Source organism: Raphanus sativus, unplaced genomic scaffold (assembly GCF_000801105.2).
Source record: "Raphanus sativus cultivar WK10039 unplaced genomic scaffold, ASM80110v3 Scaffold0805, whole genome shotgun sequence".
NCBI lineage: Eukaryota > Viridiplantae > Streptophyta > Magnoliopsida > Brassicales > Brassicaceae > Raphanus > Raphanus sativus.
The window spans coordinates 1-24034 of record NW_026616121.1 but is presented as its reverse complement, the minus strand read 5'-3'; the positions used below and the strand labels follow the sequence as shown (position 1 = coordinate 24034).

Here is a 24034-nt window from a genome sequence, read left to right as displayed (position 1 = left end):
GGTCAATCAGGGCTACTCGTTCACTAAAATCCTATTTCATAAGAAAACAATCAAAGATCTCTAGTCCACATGACATGATTGAAAAAACAGAAGCAAGAAATAAAAAGGGGGAGAGACAGCTAGAAGAAAGAGGAAGAGAGTCATAAAGACAAAGATTATGTCTTCGGAAGTTTTAGCTAGAGTGCAGATCCTAAGAGCATCTCCAATGTATTACTCTATTTTCTACTCCAAAATGGAGTAACTCTAAAATGAAGTAGTGTTTTGCTCCAATGTATTACTTCATTTTCTACTCCAAAATTGAATATTTTTAATATTTTATATTTTATATTTATTTTAAAATTAGTAATATCACTTTTCATTTATACTATTTGCAAAACAGTCTAATTTTACTTTGTAACATTTCTATTAAATACAATACTAATCATAATTAAAATTTTATTATATAATTAAAATTACTCAACAAGATTTAGAAAGGAAACATTTAATACACTAAAAATTACATTAAATTATTTAAACACAGTAATACATCAATTTAAATTATTCATTATAGTTATTATAATTATTCAGTACAAATCTTCTATGTTTTATATTATATATTTTGTTGCATAAAATATTTTATTAGATGATTTTTCATATAATTAATAAATATTAACAGTAATTTTATAATATATATATATAGTAAAATAACATTACTATACTTATTTATAATAATATTTTATTAAAAACGAAAATATTTAAATGTGAATGACCATTTTATAAATTAAAAAAAGTTGAACTCCATTTTGAAGTAATGAGTTGTTTACTCCATATTTGGAGTAATCATGTCTATTACTCCATTTTGGAGTGAGTTTTGGAGTGGGGTTGGAAATGATTTTACTGCAAAATAAAGTTTGAAGTGGGTTTTGGAGTGGGGTTGGAGATGCTCTAAGATCATACATACAGGTGGCCCTCTCTAAATTTACACCCCAAGTTGTTGAGAGCAATAGATTTGTTTTTTTTTTTGGTAAAACAATAGATTTGGTCTTGATCACCTGCATGATTGGATTGCGTGTAAGAGTGCGAAACCTTCGAGCTCGCATTATTCGGGCCATTCACTTCGCATGCATATGCATTTACTAGGAAAATCTACTTTTTTGAGGAATATGCAATAGTTTATTAGACTTAATCGATATCTTGATATGCCTCAAAGCTTAATTTCTCCCAACAATAATTCACTTTTCTAATCCAGATCTCCATTTGGTAGATCTCTTTCTAAGAGTTCAACTACTCTTAGCAACTTTGAGTTTTGGTCACAAAAATAAGCTATAAGAAAACATATAAGCGTCATGACATTGATTCTTTTTATATCATTTCGTCTGTTGGTTTATTCGTTTTGTTTTGGATTTTTTTTTGGTTTTTGTATTCCGAAAAAAGTAAAAGAAGGGTTAGAAAATGTGTGTAGTTATCTCATCACGACCTTAAAGAAGTAACTTCAATTAATTAAATCTAATAAAGGAAAGAACATGTCTTCAAAAGACTAGTAGAGTCGAGTCCATGTGAATTCTATAAGCTCACGGTTTCATATTTTATTAAGTTAATGTAGTAGGGTTTCCTAATCCAGTAGATTCTTTAAGAAAACTATTAAAATACATGATTGAAAATAGAAATAAAAGATGGGTGACACGAAGGGTCACTTGTATTGTGTACCGAGTCAAGGATAAGAGTTCGTAACAATGAAGAAACACCAATAAACAAAAGAAAAGGAAAAAAGATAAAATAAATTAAAGAGAAGATCACATCACATCACATGTGAAGATCACACACAAAAGGATTATGTGAGTAATGGGACACCAATACTGATACAATAAGAGAATACAATAATGTTTGTTGCTTCCTTTAAATACTTTACGAGGGCGTTGAGTGCGCCACGTGGTCAATGTCCATCCCTTGTAGGTGCAGCAGCAAACGTGATAAAGATTCCGGAACTGATCACCCGTTCCTGGCCTTCTCCGCTTTGTATACAAAAATACAGCATTATATAATAATTTAATTTAATTTTTAAATTTTATAACATTCTCTCTTTTCCTGTGTCATTTTATTCTATTTTATATTTACTATAAAATAAAATGAGAATAGAACATTGCACAAAAAAATAAAACACTACTTCTTTTATAGAATTATGTTTTTTTTTCTCGTTACTCATTTTCATTCTATTTTGGAGTAAAATATAAAATGAGGTTAGAAATACTCTAATATTCATTCCACATAAATAACATTTCGGGGGGGGGGTTATTGGTAGAAAAATTTAAGAAGAGATATTAAATTTTGAGTTCTATTGTTATTAGTTTGTGAATTTTTAAAATCTGAATAGAATCCATTATTATTGGGGTGATGATTTTTAAATTCCACTCAAATCTTTGGTTATTGGAAAAGTTTAGTTTTTATTGATTTTAACATTCTATTGAAATCTATTGTTATTAGGATGTAAATTTTTTTTATTTTTACTCATAAGACTCAACTTTGAGAATATCAACTATACCCATAAAATTTTTAAATCTATGCAAAAATACACTCACATACAAACAACAAAATAGAATAATGAAGTAATAAAAAGCAATTTTACATAATACAAATCACAACTTAATATATATATATTATAAAAATGTAATAATAAAAGTTAAAAACTTTTTAAATATTTTTCGAAATTCATCAAAAATAAAGAAAAATTGAAAAACAAAAAAAAAATATATAAAAAGTTCAAATTTAAAAACATATATTTCGAAACTATACCTTTACAGTTTCAACATATAACAATTAGTATGTTGTTTTATCATTTTTTGAATATATAATTAAATCTATAAATATTAAAATCTAAAAATAAAAAAATGTGAAAATAGTTTGAAAATTATTTTCAAATTGCAAAAAGATTTTTAAATGAAAAAAAATCTAACTTTTATAATAATTTCGAATTTAAAACATATAATTCAATTTTTTAAAAAATTATTAATTTTATTATTTCTTTATTACTCTTTGTATATATATATATATAAGCCAAGTACATCTCTTTAAAAAAAACTCTTTTGGTAAGCCAAATTGATGAAAATCTATATCAATCTAAGGAAGTTATGATCAAATTTTATAAGTCAATGTATATACATTTTCACAATCCACATTTTTTAAAATCTATCAATTCTTAAAATTCACAAACTCTATGCAAATTTATCTCCCAATAACCCCCCCCCCCCCCTTCATGTATTAGGTTTATTTATTGTTAATAAGTATAACTTATAAGAAAATCAAAATATATATGTATTGGCACGAAGTTTGTAAAAACAATTGACGTTATAATGAACATTATATTTTGTTAAATAATTTAATGTTTTTCAATTTTTTTTGATATCATAAACATAATAATTTAATTATGATATTTTCTGAACTGATGATGAATATGTTAAAAGTTACATGTAATGAACAAGTCGACTAGTAGAATATAGTCTGATTTTCAACATATAAAAATTAAGAATTTTTTAAAGTAATTACATAAAACATAGTTTAAACTCTAAATTTTTAGATATAATATTAAACTAAATTTAGATCTTATAATTTTAAAAGGACGTGAATATATAAATAGAGTTATAAACTTTTAAATGTACTATTAATACTTTTCTACCATAAATAATTTGAGACAGTCCTGATCCGTAAAATCAGTTTCAAAAAAACAGTCCTGATCCGTATATATTAGCCGAAAAAGACCTGGTTTTGCATGCGAACTGTTTTTTTTACCACAAAAAACTTTATTTTGCATAATGTCCGTCTACCAAATAAATCATCCATCAAATTACAATATTCATCTCGTTGCCGACGACGGCGATTAGGAAAATCTAACGGCCAGGTTCCTTACACTTTGCGACTTGCTATTCGTTGGAATCGTAAACGAATGATAACGATTTTTAGAAAAAAGCAGCGTTTCTCATTGGACCACGTTGTCCAATATTCGCTCACGCACGATCTGACGTCAAAGTGTTTTTAATACCTTATCGAGAATAAAATAATCCCCGAGTCCAAACAGTCTAAAACGCTCCATTTATATGGCGACTAGTGTCACGCCTTGGACACATGTCGCTCCCTCCCTCCCTATATTTCTCAGATCTTTTTTTCTTTCTCAAAAAGGAAATATCGAAATAAAATAAAAATAAAAATCTGAAGGTAAGAGGAAAATAAAAACTTTCACTGATTGGTTTCTTGTTTCAGATTCGTTTGATTGGATCCGAATCATGAATTTTCCCGCCGAATATAAGCTTATGATTGGTTGTTTTGTAGAATTGTTTGAGATTCTCCTGTGTTTTCACTCTCTGCTCTGTTTCTGTATTAAAAGATCTGATTTTTATTTAACCTCTCTGCTTTGTTTTGTTCACGTTTTAGATTCAAAGCTTGATAGCAAGAGATGGGTTCTCGATTTAACTTCGTTGATGAGGCAAAGCATCCAGCTTTGGGGGCTGGTGTTCCATTGATGAGACAGAACTCTGTTTTCTCGTTAACCTTTGATGAGTTTCAGAGCTCATGGGGTGGTGGGATTGGGAAGGACTTTGGGTCCATGAACATGGACGAGCTCTTGAAGAACATTTGGACAGCTGAGGAAAGCCACTCTATGATGGCCAACAACAATAACACCAGTTTCAACAACACTGTTGTTATGAACAACAATGGAGGTTTCTCTGTTGGTGTGGGAGGAGAACTTGCCGGTTGTGGTGGTGGTTTGCAGAGACAAGGGTCACTTACGTTGCCTCGTACCATTAGTCAGAAAAGAGTTGATGATGTCTGGAAGGAGCTGATGAAGGAGGATGACAGTGGAGATGGTGTAGGTAACGTTGGAGGAGGAGCAAGTGGAGTTCCGCAGAGGCAACAGACGTTGGGAGAGATGACTCTGGAGGAGTTTTTGGTCAGAGCCGGTGTGGTTAGGGAAGAGTCTCAACCGGTGGAGAGGGTGGATAACTTCAATGGTGGGTTCTTTGGATTTGGAAGTGATGCAGGTTTGGTTTCAGCTCGTAATGGGTTTGGTGGTCCCAACCAGCCTCATGGAGGTGTGGTGAGACCGGATCTGCTGACAACTCAAACTCAGCCACTGCAGATGCAGCAGCAGCAGCCACAGAAAGTGCATCAGCCGCGAGAACTGATACCGAAGCAGGATGTAGCTTTCCCCAAACAGACTACTATAGCGTTTTCCAACACTGTTGATCTGGTCAACCGTTCTCAACCTCTAACACAGGTGACTAAGGACCTGACTATGTTATTAATGTTTTGAGGACTAAGCTGGGTTTTTATCTGCAGTTATTTGACCATGGTTTGTTTTTTGCCTACAGGAGGTGAAGCCTACAATTCTTGGAGTTAGGGACAGGCCTATGAACAACAACCTTCTTCAAGCTGTTGATTTCAAAACAGGTGTTACGGTTGCAGCAGTATCTCCCGGAAGCCAGATGTCACCTGATCTGACTCCAAAGAGCGCCATGGATGCATCTTTGTCACCAGTTCCTTACATGTTTGGTCGTGTGAGAAAAACAGGCGCAGTCCTGGAGAAAGTGATTGAGAGGAGGCAGAAAAGGATGATTAAGAATAGGGAATCAGCTGCAAGATCTCGCGCTCGCAAGCAAGTGAGTCTCCATTCAAATCTTGGAGATTGAAGAAACCTGAGAAGTATAGTTATTTACTTTTTCATCTTGCCGTCTGACAGGCTTATACGTTGGAGTTGGAGGCAGAAGTTGCACAACTGAAAGAGCAGAATGAAGAGTTGCAGAGGAAACAAGTGTGTCTTGCTTCTTCCTATCTCGAGATTTTTCAATTGGGATATATTTTCTTGATGTTATGTTCTGACCAGTTTAGCAAATGTTTCTTTGCAGGTTGAAATCATGGAAAAGCAGAAAAAACAGGTATTGTCTCTCTTGTATTCTTAGCTTTTAGTCCAATACTGAAACCAAACACAATGAAGTCAAAGTGTAACATCACATCTTAACATTTAAGTAGAGTGCCAACATCTTTTGCAAGACTAGTCCCACAAGTTTTGATTATTTAATTGAGTCTCTTCTTTTTTTTTGTTGTTGCAGCTTCTGGAGCCAATGCGTCAGGCATGGGGATGCAAAAGGCAATGCTTGCGAAGGACATTGACGGGTCCTTGGTAGAGAGCTTATATATGAAGGCGCCCAAAAGGAGCTCAATAAAGAGAAGAAGTTATAGAAACAGCACAGAAAGTAGAAGCTAGCTTTGTATGTAACTTAGGCAGGTGTTTTCTGTGGGGTGATTGTAGGGTAATGAAGTGTGCGGCCGATTTGACTACTAGATCAACACTCTTTTTTTTTCCTATCTTTCTTCTGTTTTCTTGAAGCATCTTTTGGTTTTATCTTCCTGATGTAATAGATCTTGATGTTGCTTTATAGGACGTGTCAATGTCTTGAAACATCTTTGTGAACTTGACAAGATTGGATTTGTCTTGTAGCATATATTACCTGCGTGGACCTCTTACACGAGGTGTGTGGTTATTTATAGCTACATGCCTCCAAGAGGAATGAGACAACAGTTGTTTCTGCCTGAACCGTTACTCATCCGCCCATTTGAAGCTGCTAATTTGGGACCGAATCAATAACGTATAAGAGAGAGTGAATAAGATTGATGGAAACATCAAGTGTAGAATCAATCATGTTGTAATCTCAAACTGGTAATACAAAATCTTATACAAAACTTAACATAAACGGCAAAATTTCTTGTAGGGTGCACTCCAGATTCAGGAACAGCAGTGGAGGAATCTTCTAACTGTGTATCTTCATCAAGGTGCTTTCATATTCCCTCTATACTCATGCACAAGCCCTTCTGAAACACTTCTTGCCCTACCATGTCCAAACAGCTTACTAACTATAGCTAGAGAGAAGTTAGTAACAGTTGCTGTTACGTGTAATTTGTAAAACGAGAATCAAAAGAGAAACAAGTGTATTATTGCTCAATCGATCAAGTGTTACAGCAAAGAGAAAGTTTCACAGGAGATTTCTCAGCTCCTACACAATGATCGACTCAAACACTCGATAGCCTTTCTCTCTCTCTACAACGCATCTAAATAGCATGAAAAGTAAATGACTCAGCACGTCACTCTCGAGCCGTTATCCACTGCACGTGACAAGTTGCCTCAGGTGGTTATTTGAAGATTCTGTTTCTAGAAGGATGCCACCTCACCTCCTAGGATCCGTCACTCATCAATCAATCATGCTGGTGCCCCAGTAGGCCCATTCCTTCCCTTATTCCTTCTGTAGTACTGATATAGGATAGGAGGCCCACGAGACTCGTACGTATCATTACTGCCGCCATTGAAACTGACCTTGTCCTCAAGGTCAAGATCAGGAAACTGTTTCGCCATCTTTTCGGCGCTTTCCCACGTACTATCTGTCATAGGAAGATCCTTCCACTTAACCAACACCTCGCGCTGGCCAGTGCCTGCATTCATTCTTGCATCGAGCACTTCCTCAGGCTGAGCTTCCAGAACGCCCTCCACTGTGAGCTGTGGTGGTAGAGAGACCGGAGTCGTGCTCTCCCCAATGGCTCGCTTCAGTTGGGACACGTGAAACGTGGGATGGATGCGTGCTTCCGCTGGTAAGGAGAGGCGATAAGCCACGTTGCCAATGCGTTCTGCCACTGCATAAGGACCATAGAATCGAGCTGCCAGTTTCTCGTTAGCGCGACGAGCCAAGGTTTGTTGGCGGTAGGGACGCAGCTTGAGGAAGACCTTGTCTCCTACCTGAAACTCGACTTCACGACGATGAGCATCAGCTCTGTTCTTCATCGTCTGTTGCGCCTTGTGCAAATGCTGGCGGATGAGGTCTAAATGCTCCTCTCTGTCCTTCAAGCGTTTCTCCAAGTCAGCGTTGTTCGTAGATCCTGTCTCAAAGCCCATCAACGTAGGTGGATCGCGCCCATAAACTGCCTTGAACGGGGACATCTGCACCGCGGAATGAAAAGCCGTGTTATAGCTGTACTCTGCCCACGCCAAGTACTGAGCCCATGTGCGTGGTTTCTCACTAGCAAAACAACGTAGGTAAGTCTCCAGTCCCCGGTTAGTCACCTCAGTCTGGCCATCGGACTGTGGGTGATATGCTGTACTGAAACAAAGCTTTGTTCCTGCCAGCCTAAACAGTTCCTTCCAAAATACCCCCGTAAACACCTTATCACGATCCGAGACGATTGTTTTGGGGAACCCGTGTAGCTTCACAACCTCCCTGACAAACAGCATTGACACATCGATTGCCGTAAACGGATGCTTCAGGCCCAAGAAGTGAGCATATTTCGAAAATCTGTCGATGACCACCATGATGACGTTGTAACCATCGGACTTGGGTAACCCTTCGATGAAGTCCATCGAGACGTCCTCCCACACGTTGAGAGGAATGGGTAAGGGCTGGAGTAGTCCTCCCGGAGCCAGAGTCGAGTATTTGTTGCGCTGACACACTTGACAAGCCGCAACATAACGTCTGATGTCAGTCATCATCCCCTTCCAATAGAACACATCTCCAATTCGTTTCTGTGTTTTCAAAATGCCCCCATGACCGCCCTGCTTACTGTCGTGAAACTCCCGCAGAATTATCTCGATCAGCTTGTTATCCTTGGGTACCACTAGCTTGCCCTGGCGTAACAGCCTGCCACGAACCAAAGAGTACTCCGGGTGTGGTGTCGTGCCGTTCTGCAGCTCTGTCACAATACGGCCCAACTCTGGATCATCCTCCACCGCCTTACTGATCTCCTCCATTTGCAACACCACGGGTATTGATAACGCCATTAGCTCTGCTCCACTTTCCTTACGCGACAAGGCATCAGCAGCTTTGTTTTCCAACCCTGGCTTGTACTGAATCTCGAAGTCAAACCCCAGTAATTTAGTCAACCACCGCTGATACTCCACATTAACCTCGCGTTGTTCCAGCAAAAACTTCAAACTCTTCTGGTCTGTGCGAACCAGGAACCTCCTCCCAATCAAGTAGTGCCTCCATTTCTGAATGGCAAACACTATTGCCATGAGCTCCCTCTCATACACCGACTTCATCCTCTGACGGTCTGTTAGCGCTTGACTGAAATAGGCTATAGGCCTTTGATTTTGCATTAGAACCGCCCCCAATCCTACACCAGATGCGTCAGACTCCACCACGAAAAGCTCGGAGAAGTCAGGTAAGGCGAGCACAGGTACTGTAGTCATCGCCTCTTTGAGTTTCTGAAAAGCTGTAGCTGCCGTTGAGTCCCAGCGAAACTGCTCCTTCTTCAGCAGGGATGTTAACGGTCTTGCTATGTCTCCATATCCCAACACAAACTTGCGGTAATACCCCGTGAGCCCCAAGAACCCTCTCAAGTCTTTGATGTGCCTTGGCTCCTTCCACTCACGCATCGCTTTTATTTTCTCCCCATCAGCTGCCACACCGTCTGCACTGATGATATGCCCCAAATACTCCACAGACTCCGTGCCAAACTGACATTTCTTCTTGTTGGCGTAGAGTCGGTGTTTCTGGAGAACCTCGAGAACCAGTCGAACGTGCTCAGCGTGCTCCTCCTTGGTCTTGCTGTACACGAGTATATCGTCGAAAAAGACCAAGACGAACTTGCGCAAGTAACCACGGAACACGTCGTTCATTAGTGACTGAAAGGTAGCAGGCGCGTTGGAAAGTCCGAATGGCATGACGAGGAACTCATAGTGCCCATCATGTGTTCTGAAGGCCGTCTTCGGAACATCACACTCGCGCACCAGTATCTGATGGTACCCAGCCTTCAAATCCAACTTAGAGAAGATCACTGCTCCGTGCAACTCGTCGAGCAACTGATCTATCATTGGAATTGGGTAGCTGTCAGTCACTGTCGCCTTGTTCAACGCGCGGTAATCTACGCAAAATCTCCAGCTTCCGTCTTTCTTCTTCACTAAGAGGACTGGGCTGGAAAAAGGGCTGCTACTTTCCTGGATGATCCCTGCAGCTAGCATAGTAGTCACCTGCTTTTCAATCTCCTCCTTCTGCGCTTGTGGGTACCGAAAGGGACGGACACTCACTGGTTCTGCATCAGGTTTCAACACAATGGCGTGCTCCTTCCCTCGTGAAGGGGGCAAGCCTTGTGGCTCCTCGAACACCTGAGCGTACTCATTCAGTATTAACGACAGCTGGGAGGTCAGTGGCCCTTCATTCAGTGGTTTCTCCGCATGAAGCCCGTAATACTCCACTAGCATCACCTCTCCATCGTGCTCCATCGTCCTCCTCATAGCTTTAGCTGATATAGGAGAGCAGCATAGGCTAGGATCTCCGCGCAACACGTACTTGACTCCCTCCAACTTATACTTGAGGATTTGCAGTTTCCAGTTCACCTTCGTTTCCCCAATCGTCTCCAGCCACTGCATCCCCAAGATAACATCTGCGTTACCCAGCTCTAGTGGAAGGAAGCTGGATTTGATTGTACTTCCTTGCAGCTGGAGCTCCAAGTCGCACCACCCCACTCCTTTGATGGTTATTCCTCCTGCCGTCAGTACGCTGTACCTCCGGTCATTGTCCAGAGGCAGGTTCATCTTCTCCACCATCTTCTTCGAAATGAAATTGTGAGTCGCCCCACTGTCGATCATCACCACCATCTCCTCGCCTTTGATACGCCCCATCAGTTTGATAGTGCGAGAGGACGAAATCCCCATCATCGAGCTGGCTGAGATCTCTGCGACTTCTCCCTCTTCCACCTTCGCCTCCGCCGCCTCTTCTACTGAGCAGTCGGAGATATCGATCTCGGTGCCATCCTCTAACACCATCATTACCATCACCTCGGGTCGTGTGCAACGATGATTGTATCGATACTTCTCATCGCATCGGAAGCAGAGGCCCTCCGCCTTCCACTTTGCTACTTCAGCTGGGGTTAGGTGTCGAAACGGTGGCTTCAGTCGGTTGTGAGGTTTCTGTCCGCCACTGCTCGACGACGTCGTTCCAGCGTTATTGGGCTTGGGCCGATTTGAGTTAGACCCTCCTGTCTTCGCTCCTTGGGCTTGAAACCTCCCGTTTTGGGCTCGGCCCAACTTCCCTTCATCCTCGTTAACCCCTTCCGACGACTCTCCCCCTCCGGACCAGTCATCCACCATCTCCGCCACTTCCATTAGCTCTTCCAACCCCTTTGGCTTCATCAGCTTCACCCCTGCTCGTATTTTTGACTGCAACCCGCTGTTGAAAGCCATCACCAACACCGAATCGGGAATCTCGGGTGTGTTCGACGCTAGCGCGATGAACTCCTTCCGATATTTCTTCACCGATCCCGTCTGCTGGAGACGGATCAGTCTCTCTCCCGCGTTCGTATCGCGTGTTGATGAAAACTGAGTCAACACGCGCAACTTCATATCTTCCCATCCCCGAAATGGATGCCGGTTTCTCTCCCACCGGTACCACGACAAGGCTTCTCCGGTAAAACACACCCTCACTGCTCGGATCTTCTCATCTTCGGTAAACTCTCCGATCTCAAAGTATTGATCGATCCTCAACACCCAACTCTCGGCGTCCTCTCCGTTAAACAAGGGTATCTCCACCCTCCTTGTCAACGGAAAGCTCCGATCCTCCCCATCTGGCCACGGAGATCTCTGTCTCACGTAAGATTCTTCCTCTGGTCCCGCCTCACCGGCGAAGCCTTCACCGTAAAGATTTCTGGGTTCACCGGCGATCTTCTTCCCCGATCCTTCTCCGTGATACACCGGCGCGCTGAGAACCCCAACCGGCTGAGAGTCCAAACCAGAGGAGAGCGGCCCTTCCACCCGCCGATCCTTCTCCTTGGTTTGTTCTGTCAGACTCAGCTGAAGTTTCCCAAACTCGCCGGTCATCTGCTTCACCTCCTTCATCAAAAACTCCATACATTTCTCCAACGACGAGATCTTCCCTACCTCCTTCTCGATCGATTCGATCCTCTCATCGACGCGATCTGAGAGCTCGGCGATCTTCTCCTCGTTCTTCTTCAGCGGTGCCATGCTCGATCTCAGGTCACAACCGTGCTCTGATACCAAGTTTGTTACGTGTAATTTGTAAAACGAGAATCAAAAGAGAAACAAGTGTATTATTGCTCAATCGATCAAGTGTTACAGCAAAGAGAAAGTTTCACAGGAGATTTCTCAGCTCCTACACAATGATCGACTCAAACACTCGATAGCCTTTCTCTCTCTCTACAACGCATCTAAATAGCATGAAAAGTAAATGACTCAGCACGTCACTCTCGAGCCGTTATCCACTGCACGTGACAAGTTGCCTCAGGTGGTTATTTGAAGATTCTGTTTCTAGAAGGATGCCACCTCACCTCCTAGGATCCGTCACTCATCAATCAATCATGCTGGTGCCCCAGTAGGCCCATTCCTTCCCTTATTCCTTCTGTAGTACTGATATAGGATAGGAGGCCCACGAGACTCGTACGTATCAGTTGCCAGCCCCAAACTTGTGACCACGTTTCCATCTATAACAACTTCTGCTCCTTCTATCATTTGGTCATTCGCAGGCCCGTCTTTGTCTGAAACATACACAGTTGTTCTCTTCTCCTGCAATAGGATTCAAAATCATTCACAGTGTTTGCTCATGTCTAAGACAGAAAGGAAAAAAGAAAAACAAACAAAAGTTTCTTCAATTTACCTTGAGTAAACCGTGTTTATGGAGGACACTAGATGAAGAGTTAGTAGCTCCATATATTCTCCCAGATTCTTGTTGTTCTTTGAGTAGCTTCTTGAGAACTTTGGACTTCTGTAGACGTTCTGAGCCAGCACGGCCTCCCTAGGAAGTTCCATCGAACAGAAAAGCATCAAAGTTATAAAACATCAGTATATCTCTAATGATCTTGATGTCTTACCGGAAGAAGGATTAGATCATATGATGATGATTCAGAAGCTTCACCAATCAATTTGTCGGTGACAATTTTGGTGCCTTGTGATGCCGTAATCCGCAAAGATCTTTCAACCGACGCAACAGTGACATCTACTTTGGCTCTCCTAAGAACATCTGCAATTATGACCACTTCAACCTCTTCAGATCCATTAGCTACCGGCATAAGAACCTGAATTTAGTTAAACATCATTAAAACCAATTTCACAGAACCAACAAGAATCAGCCAACTTAAACAGTAGTACTCCATAGATACAGAAACTATAACAAAAAAAAAAAACAGTTATCATCATCACATTCTCATCACATGAAATTACATGGAAATGCATTGGTTAAAGCTACATGCTGACTTACACGAGGTGTGTGGTTTAGAGACCAGTCAATGCTATTAAACTCCTCCGTCTTAGGATTCTGGTAACCATCGCGTAGAAGCTGGAGAAATGATTAGAAAAGAAGACTTGTTACATATCAAGATGAATTAAAAAAAAAGAATGATCCTACAAGTGAATAAGGACAAAGACCAGAAGCTCTTCAAGCGATTTGGCTGTGGTTTCTCCAAAGAGCTGGTTAGCCAAGGAAAGAGCAAACAGAAAAGAAGTGCCTGGTCCACGGCTAGTTGTAAGCTCCCCTGAAACCTGAATGTTTGTCTTAACAGCCCAAAATGTAGGCAGCTTCCCGAAGAAAGCAGGATGTCCTGTTGTCTTGCACAATGAACTAACACCAAGTTTAGAAAATGAAAATAAAAATGGTTAATTTAATTACAGCAATCTAACCTTCTTTCTAGTCAAAAGGCCCCATGGGAGGAGAGTAATAGCAGGAGCCATGGATATAGCTCCGTACAGCCGGTTCTCTTCAGCTTGTCTCTTCATGATCTTCTCCAGAACTCCACAGTCTCTTAACCTAACAGCACCAGGCATACCTCCCTTCACAATTTGAAAAAAAAAAAAAATCAGCCGAAGCAGAACAGCAGGAGAAGACATGTAACGTCTAAATAACTTACCGGCAAAGCCACGAGATCAAAAACTTGTTCAGCACATTTAGAGATTAAGACATCAGCAAGCAGCTTGGTCCCTGATGAGCCTTGGACTTCTAGCTTCTGCTCCACAGAGGCAAGGGTGACCTCAGCACCAGCTCGCCTTAGAACATTAACTAGTACTACAGCTTCTATCTCCTCCGTACCATAACCAATCGGGACAAGCACCTATTGTAACGTGGTTTATCAATTTTTTTTGCTCTCTAGACAAAATAAAGCTGGCAACTTTTAGATTCTTTAGAAAGGTGTAAAGGAGAAACCTTTTTGGAAATCGGGACGAGGCCAACGTCGATGATGATATCTTTCGTTGTTTCCGTACTTAATGACGTGGAAGAAGCTCTGAGTTTTAAGTTTCGGGACTTCCTTTGTTTCGCTGGTGAATGAATCAAAGAGATTGAATACAAACTTGGAGAAACAGTTGCCGAGACTGAACCCATCGAAGAGATGAGCCTTGGCTCCGTTAAAGTTGGACTCAGCGAAGCTATCATCGAAAGACCACAATCAGGGGCGTCCCTGATATGGGGAGACCCTAAACAATTTAGTAAGGAATTTTCAAAAAAAATTTTTTTTTGCAAATCGGGGGCCTTTTTCCATACTAATTTTTGTAAAAATTTTGGGGGTCCTAAGCGAATGTTTCACCTCGCTATGCTCAGGACCACCCCTGACCACAATAACGGTTGCTAACTGCAACCAGGCGGAGAGGGGAGTGAGTGTCTTATCTATATAACTCTACATTTCTCGAATGTTGACAACTTGGTTCGGAACTTTATGTTTAATCAAAGTATTGTTATTTAGTTGATTGGTCATCAAGGCGCCCGTGGCCCAATGGATAAGGCGTCTGACTTCTAATCAGACGATTGTGGGTTCGAGTCCCACCGGGCGTGTATTTTTTACTTGATTCTTCTTTTTTTTGACAAACAAGAAGTCGTTAGTAATTAATTATCGTTTAAAAACTTGGCCACAGCTACTATGACGGAGGAGCAGTACACAAAAATAATTGCATTTTGTATACAAAGAGGATTACTGATATGATTAGTTGTGTGTTTTAATAGAGATAAATTTTCAAGATATATCAAAAGTATAATAAAGGCTCCTGCCTTATATAGCCAATTAGCTAAGGTTGGTTTAAACAAATTCCACAGTTATGTGAACAACGTGCGGAGTTACCGTGATCTAGATAGCATGGGCTATTGAGTTTGATTTCCAAGTCGTTGGATTCATTTATCTCGATCAATTTTAGTTTTTAACTATGTCCCCAGCTCAAGCATGGCAGTAAAAGGAAGGATGATTACTCATACACCTCCTCCACCAAGAAGAGGTTGTTCACCTACCCCAAAGACCAAAGCAGAGTTGTTGGATCCACCAAGAATGTCTCTTTGTTCCCTTGAGATTGGTCTCTTCTCTACTCACCGAGTCTCCTCATTTTCTTCTTTCTTTTTTAATTGTTTATGTCTACTTTTAATTTGTTTACAATACACACCTCATCTACATGGCTACAGCCAGTGTGAAACTCTCAATCACGCCTTTGGAACAATTTTTCTGTAAAATTTAAAATGAAATGAAAACATAATAAATACATAATACGAGTAGTATCTAGCAGCAAGCATGCAACTAACTCATAAATGCACACCAAAATGTATTCAGTTGTCAACAAACCATACCACATGAATATTGTTTAAAATTTTGAAACAAACTTCACTGAGTTGCCACCGAGACGTTACCACCCCCAAGTGCGTCTGAAGCCCCACAGTGGACGGGACCCATTTTAAGACAGCGACAGACCAGTTGCGTGTTAAGAAGGAGAGTTTCACCAACCCCAGACCAGGTTCTACCGGATATAACTAACCCGGTTCAAACCGGTCTCGTTTTCTCTTTCCTTTATATGTACACCAATAATGCCATCTGTATGAATCGAATCATCCGAAAACACTTTAACATACACAGAGAGAGTTGTTAAAAAAATAACATATACAGAGAGAGATGGCGACTACCACAGTAGAGACAACGAAGACATCTACCGGTGGAGAAGACAAGCAATCTCAGAATCTCCGACACCAAGAAGTCGGTCACAAGAGTCTCTTACAGAGCGACGAACTCTACCAGGTCCGGTTTCATTTTCAAAACTCTTGCCGTTTGCATGCTTCGGTTCAATAACCTAATCTAAAATCTTACACTTAACACATGCAGTATATTCTGGAGACAAGTGTGTATCCAAGAGAACCAGAATCAATGAAGGAACTCAGGGAAGTCACAGCAAAACACCCTTGGAACATAATGACAACATCGGCAGATGAAGGTCAGTTTCTCAACATGCTCATCAAGCTCGTTAATGCCAAGAACACTATGGAGATCGGCGTTTACACTGGCTACTCTCTCCTCGCCACCGCTCTTGCTCTCCCTGAAGACGGCAAAGTAAAACATCTTCTTCCTCTGTTTTTCTCTGTTATTCCTCTGTTTTTTTGTGTTCTTCCTCTGTTTTTAGTATTTTATAATATATGATTTATATGTGAAAATGGAGTTAAATTTTTTATCTTTTTACCTTCAGATTCTGGCTATGGATGTTAACAGAGAGAACTACGAGTTGGGTCTACCGATCATCGAGGAAGCTGGCGTTGCTCACAAGATCGACTTCAGGGAAGGCCCTGCTCTTCCTGTTCTTGATGAACTCGTTGCTGACGTAAGCATTTTCTTCTTGTATAAACGTAAAGAAAAAATTATTGTAAGCGAGTAACTAATCGTGTGTGGTATGGTGCAGGAGAAGAACCATGGAACATATGACTTTATATTCGTCGATGCTGACAAAGACAACTACATCAACTACCATAAACGTTTGATTGATCTTGTGAAAGTTGGAGGAGTGATCGGCTACGACAACACTCTTTGGAACGGCTCCGTTGTGGCCCCTCCTGATGCACCGATGAGGAAGTACGTTCGTTACTACCGAGACTTTGTTCTTGAGCTTAACAAGGCTCTCGCTGCTGACCCTAGGATCGAGATTTGCATGCTTCCCGTTGGTGATGGGATCACTATCTGTCGTCGGATCAATTGATTGATATCACACTTTTGAGTGTGGGTGGATTAACTTTCCTCCCTCTGTTTTTCAAATTGCTCTTATCACCACCATTCACCAACCAACCAAAATGGACCGCTTTTATGTATTTTGTTTAGTATCTCCCCATTGTTCATTTGTGTTTTGCTTTCTTTGTGAACAGATAAATAATGTTCTCAACCTTATATGATAAAACATCTAAAACAAAATATCACTCATTAAGTTTTCTAGAGAAACTTGAACTTATGCATAATCGATAGACAATTGTCCATAATATTTTCCCAAGAGGAATCTACAAAGAAAATAACCTCGGTCCCTGCTACACTCTACATACAAACCAACCCACTGAAAGTCGTAAATTAAGGGTGCGATCATACCAGCACTAATGCACCGGATCCCATCAGAACTCCGCAGTTAAGCGTGTTTGGGCGAGAGTAGTTCTAGGATAGGTGACCTCCCGAAAAGTCCTCGTGTTGCATCCCTTTAAAAAAAAAAATCAGTTTCAAAAAAAAAAGTTGTAAATTAAATATATAATTTTTGTCAATATTTTTTTATTAAATTACTTTTGAATATTACATAAAACCATAGATTTGAATTTTATATTTTTAACTAAGAAATTTCACATAAATACTCTAAAATTACTTAAAAAATTTAAAACTCTGGAACTTAAATATCTCAATAATAGTGAATTTCAAAATGATTTATGAAATGTCAAATTCAATAACAATTAATTTTAAATAATTTTTTAAAATTCATGTGTTAATAATAATAAATTTGTCATTTTAATACAAATCAGTTAAATTCGGTTGAATATAGCTCTTAAACGTTTCGTTTCAAAAATACAAAATATTTTACAATAATATTTATTTTCTGATAAATTTTCTTAACATGAAGAAAATAGATAAACTACAAGAATCTAGGAAATCCCTACATATATATATTATTTTTTCTTTTCAAAATGATAAAATCCATGATAACTTCGTATATTCTCCTTTTTCCTTAAACTGTTTATAATATTTAACATAATTATCTCAACATCTCGTTACCAAAATACGGAAAAACCCTTAAATTCAAAATTTTAATGGAAATAACATTTTTCTCAACAGAGAGTACTTTTTTCCCCCAAGGTTGTCTCTCTCGCCTCTGAAGTTGGCCCAAGTTCGATCGTGCGTGTGTGCTTCGCATAATACTTTCGTCTCTCCTGCCTCAGAGTATATCGCAATTATACTCTGTAAGTTTTAATTCTGCCTCTATCCTTAAACGATCGCTCCTCTGAAGTTTTCTAGTTCTCTTGTATCAGACCTAAACTTAGTTCAAATTAGATTGAATTTGACTTCTATAAAAGTTTTTTAATCAATGCATATGTTACAGGAGACAAAATAATGGAAAATTCACAAGATCCAGACCAAGGTTCTGGTTTGGTTGTTCAAGAAACAGCCGTTAAGCCTAAACCGCCACTGAGATTCTATGTTCGACGAAAGTTTACCAAGCGGCTCAATAAGTTACAAAACGTCGATGACTCTACTACAACTTCTCCACACAAGATTGAGATTTCTGAGTTGGCGAATTCAGATTTCAACATAGACAATACAACTAAAGTGGAGTCTGTGAAAAAGAGTGAAGAACCAGAAAATTTCAAAGGTAAAAAACAACAATCCAAATTATTGAATTCAAGCTGATCTTTGTCTATATAGTATAGATCAATTACTTATTACACTTTTATTTCATTTGATGGTACAAGTCGATCTACAAAGTATACATAGCACACAAGGGAAGAAAAACTCAAAAGAAGAGAAAAATTCTAAGTCAGCAATTCTTCAAGGTAAGTAATTTTTTTAACATAAATCTTATAGGTGTAAAAATACCATATATCTAGTCTAAAATTATAGTTAGCACATTTTAGGTTGCTACAAATTGTCAATAGATGAAGTAATCTTGTTATGATTGTTTTATTTGGTGAAAGATGATTCACAATATGCTAATGGAGAAGGAAAGGAGAACAATTCTGAAAAGATACGCAAGAAACAGAGATACCATAGGCCGAGGATTTTGGAAGATGGAAAAAAACAAGGGATCCTACCAATCTTCGAATGAGAACTACATCTAATAAAAGGAGTAGAAAGAGAAAGAAGATGAAGTTGTATTTGAGGTTCGGACTCCAGAAAAGCAGAGTTTTCCAAAGAGAAGAAAAAACAAAGCAAGAATGTAGCTCGATCTTTGGCATTGGATGAAGAGATAAGTTCTACTTGTCTTGCTCTTGAACTTAGTAGAAGTTCCATTCCCAACTTTCCAAAGGGCAAAAGGAGGATGACTCCACTTCGTAGAACTGATTTTCATGTGCTGATATCGCCCTCGTTTCCTATGCCCATTTGGAAAAAACATTCAAAAGGTCTACTCGTAAAAAGAATATGGTTAGATGGACTAGAATTGCTTTGTCTTTTGAATGTGTAGAAGAAACTTTGTTACTGGTAGAAATTCATCCGAGCGAGAAAGGTAATCAACTATTTTTTGTTTATCTTTGAAGTATTTTTGATGATCTATTTAATTTGATTATCTATGTATTTCTGACAGATAAAAAAGATAGCACCAAAGCTGAATTTGATGCATTCTAACCAGAAGATAACAGTTGGTAATGACTTTTATTTCTCATAATGTTTTTTGTAACGTGTTTAAGGTGTTTAATTCTAAGGGATGATAATGGTTTTGCACATCAATTTTACATGATTTTGTGATTTCTTTGTTTTATAGGCTCGAAGGAACACTTGAAAAAGCTAAGAAAGTTAGCAAACTTGTAACCAAAGAAAAAAACCGTGAGAAAGATAATGGACATGAAGATGTTGCAGTTCAAACAAAGGTAATTAGTATTTAGTTTTTACAATTTATCACATGCTTCATAAATCGGATATTTTATATTATTTATATGTTGTTTCTACAGATATATTCACAGCATCGTCAAGTTGTGTTGCACCAAACTCACGCACTAAAGAAATAAAAGATATTGTGGAGAATTTAGTTTTTCAATTAAATTATCAAAAAGATCACAATCTTTCATCTCTAGCCGATGTTCCTTTACACATAGAAGGTAACCATATTTTGATTTACAGAAAATAATTTTGATTTTTCAGTACACGTGCTATCATTCTTTATTTAATTAGTAGTTGCCCATTTCTTCCATACCTACACATGTGGAGATATCTTGTAGTCTAGCTTGTGTTTAAAACTTATCTACTAATCCATGTATAATAGTTGCCCTGAATGGTTAGATTTAAAACAGGGGTCGTACGGGTAGTAATTTGAATGGAGATATATGTGATAATATATAATATCGTTGGGTGTTTTGGTTACACATTATTAATTTTGTTCAATTTTTTTGCAGATACACTTATGAAATCGGCTAGTTACATAACGCCTGAAGAGTCTACGAAAAAACTAAAGGTGTTGCCAAGTTAATCAAAGAGATGGACAAACTAAATATCAATCGAAGAGGAACAACTTTGGGCAAAGCAAAGAAAAACTGGTTAATGCGAAAGTGAATCTTGATCCTGAAACCATTAAAGAGTGGGAGTTGTTAATGGAGAACGATCTTCCAGATATGTCACATATGAACGAGGAAGAGACTGAGCGCAAATGGAAAGAAGAACGAACAATCTTCCAAAGCCGGATAGAACTTTTCATTAACCGGATGCATTTTCTGCAAGGTACATTGTTATTTTCTATTGTAATATTTAAAAATATTCACAAATAAGATATACAGTTAGCAAAATATTGTGCTTTTGATTATGTTAGTGGTTGCTATATCTTGCAGGCAATAGAAAATTTAAACAGTGGAAAGGCTCGGTTGTTGATTCAGTGGTTGGAGTTTTCTTGACACAGAATGTTTCTGACTACCTTTCAAGGTAAAATCTGAATTAATTTACAAAATCTTGAGATAAAATATTTAATATTTTTTTTCCTCTGTTTATTATTTTTTACAGCAATGCTTTCATGAGTGTTGCTGCAAAATTTCCAGTGGATGTAAAAGAAAGTTTGGAAAACTTAGCATATTTCATTGATGAACCTCAAGAGGTTGATAACTTAGTTGGTGGTGGTCAAATACCAACTCAGGATGCTAAAATTTCACTTGGATCTGTCTCCTTACGAGAAAACTTGGAGCAACATGAAAAAGATGCAAAAAGGAAAAACAAAAAAACAGGTATCATGGAAGATGAGAATGTTGATTGGGAGAGTTTGAGAAAAGTCTACACAAAAGAAAGATTTACGAATGCAATACATATGGACACTGTCGATTGGAATGCTGTAAGGTTATCTGATCAACAAGTTCTTGCTGACACCATCATGAAACGAGGACAACATAATGGTCTTGCAAGAAAAATCTTGGTAAGATTCTTTTTTTTTAAGTCTTTTGATATATTATTTTAGAGGTTGAACACTAATATATTTTTCTTTTCTAAAGAAATTTCTCAACAGCGAAGCAAAACAAAATGGAAGCGTGGATCTTGAATGGCTTCGAGATGCTCCTTCTGACTTAGTAAAGTATGTTATGCTGATTTTTTTGTGTTATCATTATTGGAAAATGACATTAAAACTTTATTTTGTATTATCAGGAGATATCTATTAGAGATCGAAGGCATAGGGCTAAAGAGTGCTGAATGCGTACGACTTTTAGGACTTAAGCATTCGGCTTTTCCGGTATGAATAGAAATTATACAAATTTTATATCTATTTATCTTTTAACATTTAATATTTTGGATGTGTATAGGTTGACACAAATGTTGGACGTATAGCAGTTCGACTTGGTTGGGTTCCTCTTGAACCTTTACCAGATGGTGTTCAGTTGCATCATTTATTTCAGTTAAGTTTTTTTTTTTTTTAAATTAAGATATATATATATATATTATATATATATATATATATATATATAAGCAACTAACAATCTAATATTTTCCAATTAGGTATCCTTCAATGGATTCAATTCAAAAATATCTTTGGCCACGATTATGTAAACTTCCGCAAGAAACATTGTAAGTTAAAAATGAACTAATAATCTATAGTATCATATCGACATGTATTGATTGTCTTACACTTTTATTTTTATAGGTACGAGTTACATTATCAGATGATAACATTTGGAAAGGTGCATCTTACAAACAAACCTCTTCATTATGATTTTTCCTGATTAAATACAAATCAGTATTCATTTGAACTAAATCTTGCAACCACAGGTCTTCTGCACGAAGGTTATTCCTAATTGTAATTCATGTCCGATGAAATCAGAATGCAAATATTTTGCAAGTGCATATGTCAGGTTACACTCTCTATCCTAAGTGTCTTCCTTTAATACATTAGAATGCATTTTAATACAAGTACCAGTTGATGATGTTGGTCTCATTTTGTTTTGTTTTCTTTTCAGTTCCAAAGTTCTTCTCGAAGGTCCTGAAGAAAAGACACGAGAGTCAAACATTGCTACACAGTCATATTTTCATGATGATGATGATGCAAAGATGACATCAAAGATCAATTCGATTGAAGAATGTGTTTCTACCGAATGCAGCAATCAAACTGACTGTTGTGAACCAATCGTTGAGTTTCCGTCTTCTCCGACTAGAGAAATTCCAGAGTTACCAGACATTGAGGACACTCCTTGCAGAAGTTATTGTCGGTCTAATTCTGCATTCCTGGAATTCATATCGACATGGATGCATTGAAGAAAAATGTACTTGATGCATTCATGAAAGGTGCAACGATGCTCAACGGTTCTGGTGACGAGATTTCAAAAGCATTAGCAGTTATGACTCCAGAGAATGCTTGCATTCCAATGAAGTTGCCCCGCAAAACAAAGTATTATGACAAGATTAAGAACTGAACATGTGGTGTAAGTAATTTTATATACTTTTGAAAGATTATCATATTATGGGAGTATATTATAATCTTTGTTTGTTTTGCAGATATGTGCTTCCTGATAACCATGAGCTTCTTGATGATGTAAGTAGTATATTACTAAAGATTTGCAACTTTTTGTATAATTGTTTTAGATATTTTTTTATGATTTTGTTATGTATTTATAGTTTGAGAGAAGAGAATGTGATGATCCTAGTCCATATCTCTTGCCCTTTGGCAACCAGGTATGAACACAAAACTTTATCTTATCATTCATATAAGGCATAAACTAATTTTTCATTATGTTATTTTTTTAGGTGAAACATCATACTCGTTCGTGCCACCAAAGAAGAAATGTGACTCAGATGGAACAAACCCTTTGCATGATTAAGACTTGTTCTTATTGTTGAATATACGGGAAGAAAGTTCAAACACTTACCGTGGACACATTCTGGTAAGCTGAATAAAAGACTAATCATTCTAAACTCTGTTGACTTGAACTTACATGGATCAATGCAAATCGAACAGATCCCTTGTAGAACAGCGATGCGAGGAGGTTTCCCACTTAATGGCACATACTTTCAAACCAATGAGGTAATTGTATTTTTCTTTTATTCCTTGTATTGGTTTTCACTGAACTCAAATAATGTTTTTTTTTTTTCTTCAGGTTTTTGCAGATCATGAGACGAGTTTGGAACCTATTGTGTTTCCTAGAGAGTTTTGTAATGGATTGGAGAAGCGTGCGCTTACTGTGGTTCGTCAGTGACATCCATTTTTCGGATGTTAGACGAAACAAGAATTCAACTATGTTTTTGGACTGGTACAAATATTGTTTTATTAATTATGAAGTTGATATATATATATATATATATTGAATAACAATAATGATGGTGATGTGCAGGATTTGTATGCATGAGAGGATTTAACAGAAAGCAACGATATCCAGAAGGACTCGTCCGCAGATTACACACACCACCAGATGAGAGAGGAGAAAAGCACATGAGAGACTGATCGATTTGTTTTCTTTATTATTAGTTTTTCTTTTAGTTAGCTATAAACCCATGCGTCCTCTTTTCTCTTCTCTCCGTCGTGTTTACTCAAGCTGATCAGTTTTGGGCCTCAATTACCGTGGTTTTTTATTATTATTATCTCTTCAGCCCCAAACCAAATGCTAAAGACGCGTAACCGACAAAAACCGTTGATAATTAGACA

At 38.3% G+C, this 24034-nt stretch overlaps 3 protein-coding genes, 2 non-coding genes and 2 pseudogenes across 6 annotated transcripts; 6 read left to right on the top strand and 1 right to left on the bottom strand.

The window, feature by feature from the left end:
- The first annotated feature begins 4034 nt into the window (after window positions 1-4034).
- Window positions 4035-6429, top strand: LOC108822367 (ABSCISIC ACID-INSENSITIVE 5-like protein 6). 2 transcript variants are annotated; one of them, XM_056997759.1, is made up of 6 exons: window positions 4035-4185; window positions 4402-5245; window positions 5340-5627; window positions 5708-5779; window positions 5874-5903; window positions 6078-6429. In XM_056997759.1, the coding sequence occupies exons 2-6, from the start codon at window positions 4424-4426 to the stop codon at window positions 6150-6152; spliced, it is 1287 nt and encodes a 428-aa protein (XP_056853739.1). In that variant the 5' UTR covers window positions 4035-4185; window positions 4402-4423; the 3' UTR covers window positions 6153-6429. The 2 variants fall into 2 exon arrangements, with proteins under 2 accessions (XP_056853739.1, XP_056853738.1); XM_056997758.1 differs by lacking the exon at window positions 4035-4185 and having other exon boundaries at window positions 4199-5245.
- A 181-nt stretch (window positions 6430-6610) lies between these two features.
- Window positions 6611-14543, bottom strand: LOC108816172 (protein DJ-1 homolog C). Its single transcript, XM_056997757.1, has 9 exons — window positions 14157-14543; window positions 13864-14064; window positions 13637-13786; window positions 13385-13564; window positions 13218-13295; window positions 12832-13035; window positions 12618-12755; window positions 12416-12526; window positions 6611-6910 (listed from the first exon to the last, which is right to left on the bottom strand). Exons 1-9 carry the CDS (start codon window positions 14382-14384, stop codon window positions 6794-6796), a joined length of 1407 nt encoding a protein of 468 aa, XP_056853737.1. The 5' UTR covers window positions 14385-14543; the 3' UTR covers window positions 6611-6793.
- Window positions 14544-14707: 164 nt separating this feature from the next.
- On the top strand, window positions 14708-14780 carry TRNAR-UCU (transfer RNA arginine (anticodon UCU)). The gene has a single exon. It is a non-coding gene; the product is annotated as a tRNA-Arg (tRNA).
- Window positions 14781-15814: 1034 nt separating this feature from the next.
- On the top strand, window positions 15815-17154 carry LOC130503110 (caffeoyl-CoA O-methyltransferase 1-like). Its single transcript, XM_056997760.1, has 4 exons — window positions 15815-15999; window positions 16084-16308; window positions 16442-16573; window positions 16652-17154. Exons 1-4 carry the CDS (start codon window positions 15877-15879, stop codon window positions 16943-16945), a joined length of 774 nt encoding a protein of 257 aa, XP_056853740.1. The 5' UTR covers window positions 15815-15876; the 3' UTR covers window positions 16946-17154.
- Window positions 17155-17308: 154 nt separating this feature from the next.
- LOC130503115 (5S ribosomal RNA) lies at window positions 17309-17427 on the top strand. Its single transcript, XR_008940643.1, has one exon. It is a non-coding gene; the product is annotated as a 5S ribosomal RNA (ribosomal RNA).
- Window positions 17428-18043: 616 nt separating this feature from the next.
- Window positions 18044-22790, top strand: LOC130503111 (DEMETER-like protein 3; annotated as a pseudogene).
- LOC130503114 (DEMETER-like protein 3) lies at window positions 22789-23971 on the top strand (annotated as a pseudogene).
- The last annotated feature ends 63 nt before the right edge of the window (window positions 23972-24034 follow it).